This window comes from Leptonychotes weddellii, chromosome 4 (genome assembly GCF_054177405.1).
Source record: "Leptonychotes weddellii isolate Sample4059 chromosome 4, ASM5417740v2, whole genome shotgun sequence".
In the NCBI taxonomy this organism is placed as follows: Eukaryota; Metazoa; Chordata; class Mammalia; order Carnivora; family Phocidae; genus Leptonychotes; species Leptonychotes weddellii.
The window spans coordinates 16124389-16137204 of record NC_138372.1 but is presented as its reverse complement, the minus strand read 5'-3'; the positions used below and the strand labels follow the sequence as shown (position 1 = coordinate 16137204).

Sequence of the window (12816 nt, the reverse complement as noted above, 5' to 3'; positions counted from 1 at the left end):
TTTGGGTCCCAGGTGCATCTCTGCTACTTTGTGGCTGTGTGAGGTCAGGCAATTTCCTTCACCTCCCTGGGCCTCACTGATGCTTCAGCCGGATGGGAAGAAAAGCAACAACTGCCTTGTTGGGGTGCTATGAGTCTTACAGGATGGACGTGAAGCTGCTTTACAAACTGTAAAGCCCTGTAAAAGTGTTGGTTTGTATTCTTTCCTTAGTTTGTTTGCATTTCCAATGAGACCTGGGGCAAGAAACTCATCTGAGCCTTTGTTCTGCCGTCCGTAGGATGAGGAGGTAATGTTAGATTATCTCTAATATTCCATGATTTAGTCCTTTGGGGGACAACATCATGGTCCAAAGCAAAGATAGAAAATGATTTTTCATTTCCTGTGCCAACTCTCGTTTAATTGGTAGAGGCTACCTGCAGAGTAGTCTTAGCAGAATGATGAACCAAATCCAGGGTCAATGGGAAAAATACTGAGATGGATTAATGATGCCACAAAAGTGGTGCCTATGCCCCATATTATAATAGTCCAAAGGAGTGAATGTCTAATGGTGAAATTTAATCAGCAGCTCCCAAGGCCTTAGCTTCTGCTGCTCTGCTCCCTTGGCTGAGTCGCCATGGTTACCACAGCTGGCTCTGGGAAATCACAGGAATGAAGAATGGGTCCTATTGATGAATCCTAACCCAGAAGGGGGGCATGCAGAAGGCCCTTCCAAGCAGGGCAGCTGGGCATGGCCCTAGTGCTGCCATCTGTAGTCTTTGCCTGCAGAAAACACAAATCAGAGCCAGAGCACTGTGGGGTGGGGGCATGCCGGGGGAGGTAGGGGCACAAAGGGCAGTGCCACCAGCGGGCATTCAGGCTTTGTCTAGGGCCCGCCAGGCAAGGCTGCCCGAAGGACTTGGTTGGCTTTCCAAGTTTCGGCATATCCCTGACGGTCTTGTCCCTGCCTCTGCCCGATGCCTGCCCAGGCTCCTGCATGGAGCCATTGACTCTGAGCTTTGAGAGAACTCTAAATGGCCATCACTACTAATCCCAATTCCAGTGCTTGAGTCGTGCTCTACTACCTGAAGTCCTTGAATACTTCAAGTGGTGGGGAGCTCACTCTCTCCAAGGGTCGCTTACTCTTCCTTGGGAACTTCTTTCTCTGAGCTGAAATTTGTTTCTGTCTCCCTGAATTCTACCTCTCAGGCCTAGGAATCCTCCTGTGGTCCAACTTGTACAATCTGTGTTCTCTTCAGTAGGCTAGCCTGTGGAGTATTTGTGGTTGGGGCACGGCTGTCAACCCTATTGTTTTGGCACAGGTCTCTACCTGCCCCATCCCTGTTTGAGGGATGGTGAGGGGATATGGTAGAGGTGCTTGAGTTGGGGTTCAGATTCAGAGGCAGAGCCACTCCCCGGATCAGAGAAGCCATGTCGGGCGCCTGGGTGGCTCAGTCGGGGTTCAGATTCAGAGGCAGAGCCAGTCCCCGGATCAAAGAAGCCATGTCGGGCGCCTGGGTGGCTCAGTCGGTTAAGCGTGTGCCTTCGGCTCAGGTCATGATCCCAGGGTCCTGGGATCGAGCCCCGCATCGGGCTCCCTGCTCGGCGGGGAGTTTGCTTCTCCCTCTCCCTCTGCTCTCTCCCCCCTGCTTGTGTGCACTCTTTCTCTCTCTCTTTCTCTCATGCTCTCTCTCTCTCAAATAAATAAAATCTTAAAAACAAACAAAACCAAAAAAAACAAAGAAGCCATGTCCCTGAACGTCTGTGGGGCAGCTTGGTGGTAGGGAAAGAACATTAGCCCTGGATGTGGCCAGACCTGGGTTTCAGTTACAATCCTGTCACTCTTCGGCATTATGCGACCTGACCGTCCCTGGACACGTTCCTTCCCCCGGCACCTTCATCTCTAAAATGCCAGAGGGGATGCCTACCTCAGAGGCTGGCTGGAAGGGTGACAAGTACCATGGCTCACGCAGCCCAGGTGTTCACATGTACCATCTTGTCTGCCCAGTGGCCCCTCGGCACCTGTCATTCACGCCTCTTGCTGAGCTGGATCCTTGCAGGGTGGAGAGAGGATCTTTAATTAGCTCCAGGAAGGTTGAGAAATTCCTAGCCAAGTTCAGTTTAGTTTTGGAATAGGTAACATTATTAGCTGTCAAATAATAATAGTGCTCTAAGCACTTTACCTAGGTGAAGTCATTTCATCTCCCCAACAACCCTTTGTGGTAGAGACTATTATCATCCTCATTTCAGGAATGGGGACGTTGAGGCACAGAGAAGTCACACAGCAAGTACCTAAGGGAGCTGGATTCAAAACCAGGTAGTTTGGGGCCAGCCCCGTACATTTGGCTGTGATGATTTATTGCGTCTCAAGGGTAGAATTAGCCAGTGATCCCCAAACTTTAGCATATATCAGAGTCACCTGGAGGGCTTGTTAAACCAAATTGCTGGGCCCCACCCCTGGATTTCCTGATTCAGCTGAAGAATTGCATTTCTCACAAGGTCCCAGGTGATGCTGATGCTGCTGGTTCAGAGACCCCACTTTGAGGATTAAATAGACCCACCTGAATCCAGAGACTATTTTTTTCACCTATCCAGTCTCAGGCATGGGGAATGAGGGCTGATCTCATAGAGAGGCAGAAAGCAAACCACAGCAAGATTTTCATACTCATATTTTCCAAATCCTTTAAGCCTTGGCACGTGCTGCCATGACTGGGATCTCACGTAAGCTTCACCAGTAACTCTGAGGGTAACTGGAGAATGGATTTTCTCCCCACATTCTATTATTATTATTATTAAAGATTTTATTTATTTTTTGACAGAGAGAGAGACAGCGAGAGAGGGAACACAAGCAGGGGGAGTGGGAGAGGGAGAAGCAGGCTTCCCGCCGAGCAGGGAGCCCGATGCGGGGCTCGATCCCAGGACGCTGGGATCATGACCTGAGCCGAAGGCAGACGCTCAACGACTGAGCCACCTGGGCGCCCCACTCTCTGATTTTTTTTTAAAGATTTTATTTATTTATTTGACAGAGACACAGCTAGAGAGGGAACACAGCAGAGGGAGTGGGAGAGGGAGAAGCAGGCTTCCCGCCGAGCAGGGAGCCCGATGCGGGGCTGGATCCCAAGACCCTGGGACCATGACCTGAGCCGAAGGCAGACGCTTAACAACTGAGCCACCCAGGCGCCCCCCCACATTCTATTATTTTCCTCCTATTTTAAAGAAGAGGAGATTTGGAGAACTGCTGCGCTAATATCGCCCAGGGAGGTAGTTTTGGGGAGACTGGGGCTAGAATCTGAGCTGTGACTCCTCGTGCTATGGTAGCATCATCACAGTTCTGGAAACCACGGTGCCTTTTCCCGGATACCTTCCCATCCCCAGACTATGATCTGCATTTTCTCCTTAAAACTATATTTCTTCAGCTTAAGTCTTTGCTGCATTATATCATAGAGGGTAGATAGATACTATCAGTCATTTATACCCCAGTGTGAATGTTCAGATATTTTCTTGAGAAAAGGGTGATTAGAATTCTCCCCTCCTTGTGCCACTTCGGGCACTTCCGTGTTTGTATGTCTGGGAGCCTCTTGAAGGAAGGGGCCATGCCTGGCTAAAATAGGCACAAGTAGATCCTTGTTGGAATGAACGAATGAATGCATGCATGAATGAATGAACGAATGAATGAAGGAACGTACGGACCATGTTCCTCTCCTTTCCCATTCTTCCCAGAGCAAGCCTCCCTCCTCTGGCAGTCCTACCGTTTATACCACGCACTCTGCACACCACCTCACAGAGCAGTCTTAGTCTCTTTCCTGCCTGTCCCACGCCCACGGTCAGGCATCAGAGCTTACAGCTTTCCCCGTTCCCCCTAAGCAGACGCGGTTCCGCTTCCCCTGGGCTCGCGGCTGCCTTGTCCACCCTCCATTATAGCCCAAATCACATTGCAGGGATCTGTTGACTTGGCTCTTTCTCCTCTTAGATAGTGATATCCCTGGAGGGCTGAGACTGGCTTTTACACAGAGTGCAAATGCATAGCACGCACTCAATAACTAGTTGAATGAATGAATGAATGAATGAATGAATGAATAGCTGTGTGAACTTTGGTAGGGGCAGGAATGGTATCTTGCCAGGAAGCCATTTCCCGATATATGTCTGACAAGGGCATCGAGCGATAGTTTGTTGGTCATTGGGTGACTTGTCTGCCTGTACCAGCCAGAGCTAGCTTCAGTCACAAGTAAGTGTACCCAGCATCACGTGGCTCGTAGAAGATAGACGTTTATTTCTCTTCCATATAAAAGAAGTCTGCAGATAAGTGGTCCAGGGCTGATAGGGTGGCTCCCCAGTCACCAGGGACAAGGCTACTACTTTGTTGCTCCACCATCCACAATATGTACCTTCTACCTCATGGTCCAAGATGGCTGCCTGAGCTCTAGACATCACAAATGCATTCTAGCCAGGAGAAAGGTATGACAGAGGGTACCCTTTCCTTTCTTCCTTTTCTTTTTCCCCCTTTATTTATTTATTTTTTATTTTTTATTTTTTGGAGAAAGAGGGAGAGAGAGAGAGAGAGCGTGCGGGTTGAAGGGAGGAGTGGTGGGAGAGGGATAGAATATCAAGCAGGCTCCACATTCAGCATGGAACCCGACATAGGACTCGATCTCACGACCCTGAGATCATGAACTGAGCAGAAATCAAGAGTCGGTCGCTTAACAGACTGGGCTGCCCAGGCGCCCCTCCCCTTTGTTTAAAAAAACATATTTTAGAGCACTGTTAGGTGCACAACAAAATTGAGTAGGAAGTACAGAGAGGGGCGTCTGGGTGGCTCAGTCAGTTAAACGTCTGCCTTCTGCTCAGGTCGTGATCCCAGCGTCCTGGGATTGAGCCCCATGTGGGGCTCCCTGCTCTGCGGGAAGCCTGCTTCTCCCTCTCCCTCCCCCTCCCTCGTGCGCTCGCTCTCTCTCACTCTCTCTCTCAAGTAAATAAAATCTTAAAAAAAAAAAAAAGTACAGAGTTCCCACATACCTCCTGCTCCACAAACAACCTCCCTCATTATCACTGTCCCACACCAGAGTGGTACATTTGTTAGAATCAGTGAACATACACTGACACGTCCACATCACCCCAGATCCACAGTTACGTTAGGGTTCAATCTTGGTGTTGTACATTTTATGAGTTTTGACCAGTGCATAGTGACATATGTATCCACTATCAGTATCACGCGGAATAGTTTGACGGCTCTAAAAATCCTTCGTGTTGCACCTGTTTATCCCTCCGTCTGCTGGCTACCACTAATCTTTTTATTGTGTCCATTCTTTAGCCTATTCCAGAATGTCCCATAATTGGAATCAGACAGTCTGTAACCTTTTCAGGTTGCTTCTTTCACACAGTAATATCCATTTTTTGAAAGATTTTATTTTTAAGTAACCTCTACACCCAGCATGGGGCTCGAACTCACAACCTCAAGATCAAGAGTCACATGTTCCACCAACTGAGCCAGCGCGGTGCCCCTCAGAAATACACATTTAAGGTTCCTTCATGTATTTTGTGACTCGATAGCTCACTTCTTTTTAGTGCTAAATAATATTCCATTGTCTTCCAAGTTTTAGCTGTTATGAATAAAGCTGCTCTAAACATCCACGTGCACGTTTTCATGTGGGAATAGGTTTTCAGTTCATTTGGGTAAATACCGGGGAGTGCAGTTGCTGGATCATATGGTAAGAGTATGTTTAGTTTTGTAACAAACTGCCAAGCTGTCTAGCAAAGTGGCTATACCATTTTGCATTCCCACCAGCAGCGCATGAGAGTTCCTGTTGCTCCACATGCTCCTCAGCATTTGGTGGTGTCAGTGTTTTGGATTTTGGCCATTTTAATGGGTGTGTAGTCTCTCCCTTACTTTTTTTTTTTTAAGGCATATTCTTTTTTTTTTTTTTTTAAGATTTTATTTATTTATTTGACAGAGAGAGAGAGAGAGAGAGTGACAGCAGGAACACAAGCAGGGGGAGTGGGAGAGGGAGAAGCGGGCTTCCCGCCGAGCAGGGAGCCCGATGCGGGGCTCGATCCCAGGACCCTGGGATCATGACCTGAGCCGAAGGCAGACGCTTAACCGACTGAGCCACCAGGCGCCCCTCTCCTTTACTTTTAAGAATACTTCTGGAAGGGGCGCGTGGGTGGCTCAGTCGTTAAGCGTCTGCCTTCGGCTCAGGTCATGATCCCAGGGTCCTGGGATCGAGCCCCGCATCAGGCTCCCTGCTCGGCCAGGAGCCTGCTTCTCCCTCTCCCACTCCCCCTGCTTGTGTTCCCTCTCTAGCTGTCTCTCTCTCTCTCTCTGTCAAATAAATAAAATAAAATCTTTAAAAAAAAAATACTTCTGGAAGCCAACAAATGAAATATGCATTATATGACATAGGTCAGCACTTAGTCATATGACTACATTCAGCTGCAAGGCAACTGGGACGTGTAGCCTGTACTGTGAGTGACCGAGTGGCCATCTGAAAAGTCAGGGTTCTTATTACTAAGGAAGAAGAGAGAATGGACACTGGGAGCCAACCAGCAGTCTCTGCCACACTGCAGGGAAGAGAGATCCTCTCAAACCAGCTTAAGCACGAAGGGGAATTTGTTGGGTGCATTCAGGGATGTTTCATGAAGACCCAAGGACAGGAAGTGTGGAGGAGCCTCTCAGGGTTCTGGATCTGGAGATTTGCCAGAAACCAGAGCAGCCTTTTTCTTCCGCTTTTCAGGGGCAGCATGGGTCTCATTTGCTTCTTTCTATACATCTACTTTGTTCTTTTCTCTTTGCGCATGGTGGGAAAGATGTCCCAGCTTAAGTACTTCAGATCAATTAGCCAACTTCCCAGAGCCCAATTCCAAATTTATCGAGTCACAAAATACATGAAGGAACCTTAAATGTATATTTCTGAGGGGCACCTCGCTGGCTCAGTTGGTGAAGCTGTTTGGGCCAGCCTGGGTCAGGTGTCCGTCCTGGTTCAGTCAACTCTGGCTAGAACAAACAAGGTAATAAAGGACCCACCTCTAGAGGGAAGGAGGGCAGTTTTCCAAGAGTAGGTGTCATGGGGTGGGGAGACTCCCCGAAAAGTATCTAGAGCATGGACATAGACTTCTCAGGTCCATGTCCCAGGACTTTGCAAAACATCTTTCATTTAGGTAAACAATTATTGGGTATTTTCTGTATGCTAGGCACATGGATCTGCCTTCTAGGGAGCTTTCTCTTTTTAAAAAGATTTTATTTTTATTTATTTGAGAGAGAGTGCACGGGGTGGGGGGCGGGCAGAGGGAGAAAGAGAAGCAGACTCCCCAGTGAGCATGGAGCCCGACGCAGGGCTCGATCCCAGGACCCCAAGATCATGCATGACCTGAACCGAAATCAAGAGTCAGAGGCTTAACTCACTGAGCCACCCAGGAGCCCCCTTTCTAGGAGTTTTCTTTCTTTTTTTAAAGATTTTATTTATTTATTTGAGAGAGAGAGTGAGAGAGAGAAAGAGCACAAGAGGCGGGAGAGGGAGAAGCAGACTCCCCTGCTGGGCAGGTAGCCCGATGCGGGACTCGATCCCGGGACTCCAGGATCATGACCTGAGCCGAAGGCAGTCGCTTAACCAACTGAGCCACCCAGGCGCCCCTTTCTAGGAGTTTTCTAGGTCTCTTTGGAATTCGTTCATATCTGTGATCTGCACTGTCTATTGGAGTGAAGTGAGAACTCCTTAAATTAATCATGTCTTAGCTTTCCCTTTCAAGTCTCAAGGTGAGGATCATGGGCTTTGGCGAATGCGTGTTTGCTCGTCTGGGTCTTTGGGAACTATAGTGATGTCCTAGTTCTCCCCTTTTGTCTTTGTTTCTCTGGTAGAGTGTCTGAGTTCTTTAGCTGATTTAGATATGGCCTCCTTTCCCCCCCATCTCTCTAATTCCTTGACTTTTTTTCTTCAGCCCTGGGCTGGGCCTCCACTGTCCCCAAACCACACATCCCAAACAAGAAATTTGTACTCAGGGAGGAGAATGTTAGCTTTCTAGTCCCTGTAGGAACAGGACTCAGAATTTGATGGCCCCTTCTAGCAGCAGCAGCAGGTGCTGATAATGATCATATGTACTGTTCTTTGAGGACACACTCTGGGCTCAGCACCAAGCTAAGCCCTTTATGTGCATCGTCTCATACATATAATCCTCATAACAGCCCTGAGAGGGAGGCATTATTTCCGCCCATTGTACAGATAGCTAATCAGGAAGCAACTTGCTGGGGGGTCACACAGCATCTGGGTGCTGGAGCTGAGCTTCAAAACCAGACTCCTCTCCCTCCCGAGGCTTCCCACCTGCCCAAGGCTTCGGAGGACACTCCACATTGCCCCCGAGGTCTGCCCTGTGCGTGCCCTCCTGTGCGTATCCTTTCCGAATGTGTTTGCTAACTCCTGTCACGTTGAAGGTAACTCTTTGGAGATAAACTCTGATCCCTTTTTAGTCACCGGACAAAATAGGTGGGGCTGTGGCAGGGGGATGGGTGTGTGGCTGAAGCAGCAGCTCTGGGCCAGGCCCTGCCCTCTCTAGGCCTCAGTCTCCTCATCGGTGGCTCTGTCAGCCTTCCTCAGCCCTAACGTTCTATAATTTCCACCTTCACTAAGCATTCGTAAGGGGTCCATGAGGTTGGAGCTTCTGCACCCCACTGAAAGAGGAGATTTTGATCCCCGGCTGAGCCCCGCCCCCCCCCGGGCCCGTGAGGCCTGCTTCTCCCCATCACATCTCCTGGCCTCCTGCACCACCTGCTGTCTGTTCTGCAATCCACAAAGGTTGCTTGATGCCGCCCCCCCAATTCTTTCCAGTCGGGGTTGAGTGTGGCCCCTTCGGCTTATTGAGCCCCGGATTTGATGAACAAGCATTCTCCCATCTGTCTTTGAGAATACAGAGATGTCCGCATTCTCTCTGGTCTTTTACTAAGCACTTTTGTATATATTTGTCAGATCACTACTTTTCTCTTCACCTCTAGGGGCCCATAGTATCATCTCCATTTTGCAAATAAGGGACCCAAGGCTCAGAGAAATTAACAGATCTGTCTAGATCGACACACTAGGTAGTACGAGAGTCAGGCTTCAGACCCAGGTCTGGCATTCCCCGCTACACCACATGCCTCGGAATCGCTACATTTACTTGGCCTGCATTGGAGTTGGGGAGAAAAGTCTGTAGGTCTTCCTGGAATGGTATGACTGATCTATGGTGTCCTATGTGGTCTGGGTGGAAGAAGGTGGTCTGTTCATGTTTGGGGGTGGCTAGGGGACCCCAGGGAAGAAACTTTATATGTGTGTCTGAAGGGTGGGGTCATGGATGGATTCAGGCACCCCTCCCAGCTGAGCATCCCTGAACTCTGTCTGCATTTGCTTCCAGATCCTGGAAGGAGACCAGGCCATCTTGCAGAGAATAAAGAAGGCTGTGCGGGCGATCCACAGCTCCGGCCTTGGTGAGTGAGCCTGCTTGATGCCCAGCCTGGCCAAGCAGCCCCTTCCCCAGCCCCAGCGAGGAACTGACTCTGCCTTTCCCTACCTCCACAGGCCACGTGGAGAATGAGGAGCAGTACCGAGAGGCTATAGAGTCCTTAGGCAACAGTCACTTGTCCCAAAACAGTCATGAGCTGTCCACTGGCTTCCTGAACTTGGCCGTGTTCACCCGCGAGGTGGCTGCACTTTTCAAGAACCTGGTGAGGCCCTGTTCCTTTCTCAGCCAGCCCTTAGCCTAGGCTCGGAGTAAATCAAGTGGGCTTAAGAACCTGACTGTCCGGGGTTGCCCTGGACCTCTAGTCTCCCTTGACCTTGACCAACGACCCAGATCCCTTTCCAGTTCTGACCTCCCATTTGCATTCTTCTTCTCTGACTCCCCACCCCACATCTTCTCTCTCCTGCTCTCCCTCCATCTCTGCCCTCCTCTTTCTCTTCATTGGTGAGTACCCAGCAGCAGAGGGAGGCTCACAGAGGGGAAGAGCCCCACAAAGAGAGGGCTCCCTGGAGGGAGTTTGGGAGAAGGGAGGCAGACTCTGGGGTTCCTGTCTTTGTGCCGCCACCTCCCCTGAACCTTCCCGGTCCTCTGCTTTCCCAACTGCATCTGCCGTATCCTCAAAGCCTGGAACCTACCTCCCCTCAGCAAGCGTCTTAGCTCCTGCACCTGCCCAGTGTCCTCAGGTTCTTGCCTGAGGTTTTTTCCTGAGATACGAGCTCTTCCCACAAATGGGCACAGTTCTCGGTACCTCACGTGGGTTAACCCATTGAATCCTGGAGCACAGCTCTGTGGGTTTGGTTTTACTATTGTCCCCACTTTACGGGCTAGGAAACTAGGGCATGAGGTCAAGCAAATTGCCCGAGCTCATATCACCGGATTTGAACCCAGGGTGTCTATCTCCAGCATCTGAACACAAGCCTGGCTGTAGCCCCTCGGGAAAGCCCAGCTCTCTCCAGGCTCCGTGGCTTGTGGACTGGCTTTCATGGCTCCAGTCCCTCCCTTGCCCAGTCCCTGGCTGCATCACCTCTGCCAGGTAGTTTGCTTGGTGGTTGAGCACCCGGACCTTGGACTTAGACTCAGACCTTGAATCCCTGCTCTGCTGCTCTCTAGGTGTGTGATTCTGGGCAAGTCACTCAGTCTGCCTGGGCCCCATCTCTAAAAGTGGGCTAATAATGTTACCCACCTCACAGAGCTGTAATGAGGCTTACACAAGTTAAATGCCTAGTCCGGAGTAAGCACTCAGGAAGTGTTTGCTACTATTGCATCTGTCATTATTATATCTCTTTGCATAGCACGGCCTCTCGCACTGTCCTCTGTGTAGGTCTTTAGTGTTTGAGTTCAACTGAATTAGTGATTGCTTTTGTCTTTATCTCTCCTCCCCCTGTAATGGTCAAACTAGGGTTTGCTGAGGGGCTCCTCTGTACTGGGCATTGTACTGGGGGCTGGTGACACAGCAAAGAGTCAGGCTGTGCCTTAGAGAGCCACAGTCTAGTGGGGGAGGCAGGAACTGAGATGTGGGACGACACCAAGCTTGACCAGCAGTGCAGCACAAACTCAAGAACCCAGCAAGTTGGGTCAGAGGCCTGGTGCTGCCAAAGTTCAGAAAAAGGAGCGTTATGGGGCGCCTGGGTGGCTCAGTCCATTGAATATCTGACTTCGGCTCAGGTCGTGATCTCGGAGTTCTGGGATCGAGCCCCGAGTCAGGCTCCACGCTCAGCAGGGGAGTCGCTTGTCCCTCTGCCCCTCCCCCACACTTGTGCGCATGCTCTCTCTCTCTCAAATAAATAAAATCTTTAAAAAAAAAAATAACAAGGGAAGATCAGCACAGGCCATGGGTGGGAGCAGTCAGGAAGGCTTCCTAGAGTAGGGGAGACCCAAGCTGTACCTTGAAAGGTGAGCTGAAATATCAGACAGGCAGTTGGGGCTGCCAAATGATAGAGACTCAATTCAAAATAGGATTTTTTTTTTTCCAAACTAAGATTTTTTAAACAAGGAATGCATTGGCCCTTGTAATGGGAAATCCAGGTATGCAACTGGCTTTAGGCTTCTTCTCTTTCTCGTAGATAGTTTCTCTCTGTGTCTGCTCGGTGGGCAAGATGGCCCAGCAGACCCAGATTCACAATATTGCCAGAAGAAAGTCTTTCTCCCATGACTTTGGCAGAAAGTTCCAGGAGGGATCCTGATTGGCTGGCTTGAATCATGTGCCTGATCCAATCACTACAACCCAAGGATGGGGTACTCTGATCAGCTCTGACTCCTATGTTTACCCCATACTACCACAGAAGGGTTCCCCACATGATAGGGGGAGACAAGGAGCTAGCCGGATACAAATGACAGATGGGCACTTCAGAGTCGGGGTCTGAGGGGACAGGTGAGGGTGCTCGAGGCAAAGGGCCAGAGATGGGACTGACCGTGGATGTTCCTAGAGCTTGGAGGTGATGAGGCCGGTTAGTCCGGGTGGGGGTAACAGCTCTTATGGGAGACCGACTCCGCCACCCCTGCTACCCTCCACCCTCACCTCTCTTCCCCCCCACCTCCTCTCCCCCCAGTGCCATCCGTTGCCTCCCAATGCTGTGTCCTAGCCCCTTGGGGCTGGATGTATGGTCACCCAGGGTGGGGTATGGGGGTCTCTGCTCTTTCCAGGTTCAAAACCTGAACAACATTGTCTCATTCCCCCTGGACAGTCTATTGAAGGGGCAACTGAGGGATGGACGACAGGTGAGTTCCCATTTGGGGAGTGGGGGTGCCCAAAGGTGGTGGGAGGAAACGAGAGAGCGGTGGGCAGGAGACCAGAGGGGAGGCAGGGCTGGGCTGAAGCCGGAGGTCAGGTGAGGCTGTCACAGTGGGAGTGCTGACTACATATTAGGGACCCTTCCTCAGGATAGGAAGACCTGGCTCTGGGGTCAGCCTAGGATGGCTGACCTACTATCTGCCTGGGCCCTATGTGAGATAGCTCAGGCTGCACTTACAGCAGCCCCACGAGGTGGACTCTGTGGGCACTGTCATCCCTGTTCTGCAGGGGAGGAAACCTGAGGCTCAGGGAGTTTGGGAACCTGCTTACAGTTCATACAGCTGGTTGGTGGAGGAGCCAGGGTGGGATCTGGGGCTCCTAACTCCCAGGCTTGGCTCCTCACTGCACCTGGCAGCTCCAGTCTCTAGGCAGAGCAGAACTCAAAGAAAGTGACAGAATAATCTCCCTGAGAAATCTGCCCCAGAAGGCCCAGGGGAGAAGCTGTCCTACCCCCAGAAGCTTCCCTCTTGCCTGAGGCTGGTCACCAGCCTGGGAACCACCCAAACCAGCCATGCAGCTTCCCCCCCCGCCCCCCCCCCCCCGGCTGAATGGGGCAACTCTGAAGAGTGTGA

The 12816-nt window shown here is 50.6% G+C and overlaps 1 protein-coding gene across 1 annotated transcript in view; it reads left to right on the top strand.

Moving 5' to 3' along the window:
* Window positions 1-12816, top strand: part of ASAP3 (ArfGAP with SH3 domain, ankyrin repeat and PH domain 3) — a 47025-nt gene that overhangs the window by 17120 nt on the left and 17089 nt on the right. The window contains 3 exon segments of the mRNA XM_081817730.1: window positions 9349-9421; window positions 9513-9658; window positions 12097-12171. Coding sequence (XP_081673856.1) covers window positions 9349-9421; window positions 9513-9658; window positions 12097-12171 — 294 coding nt within the window.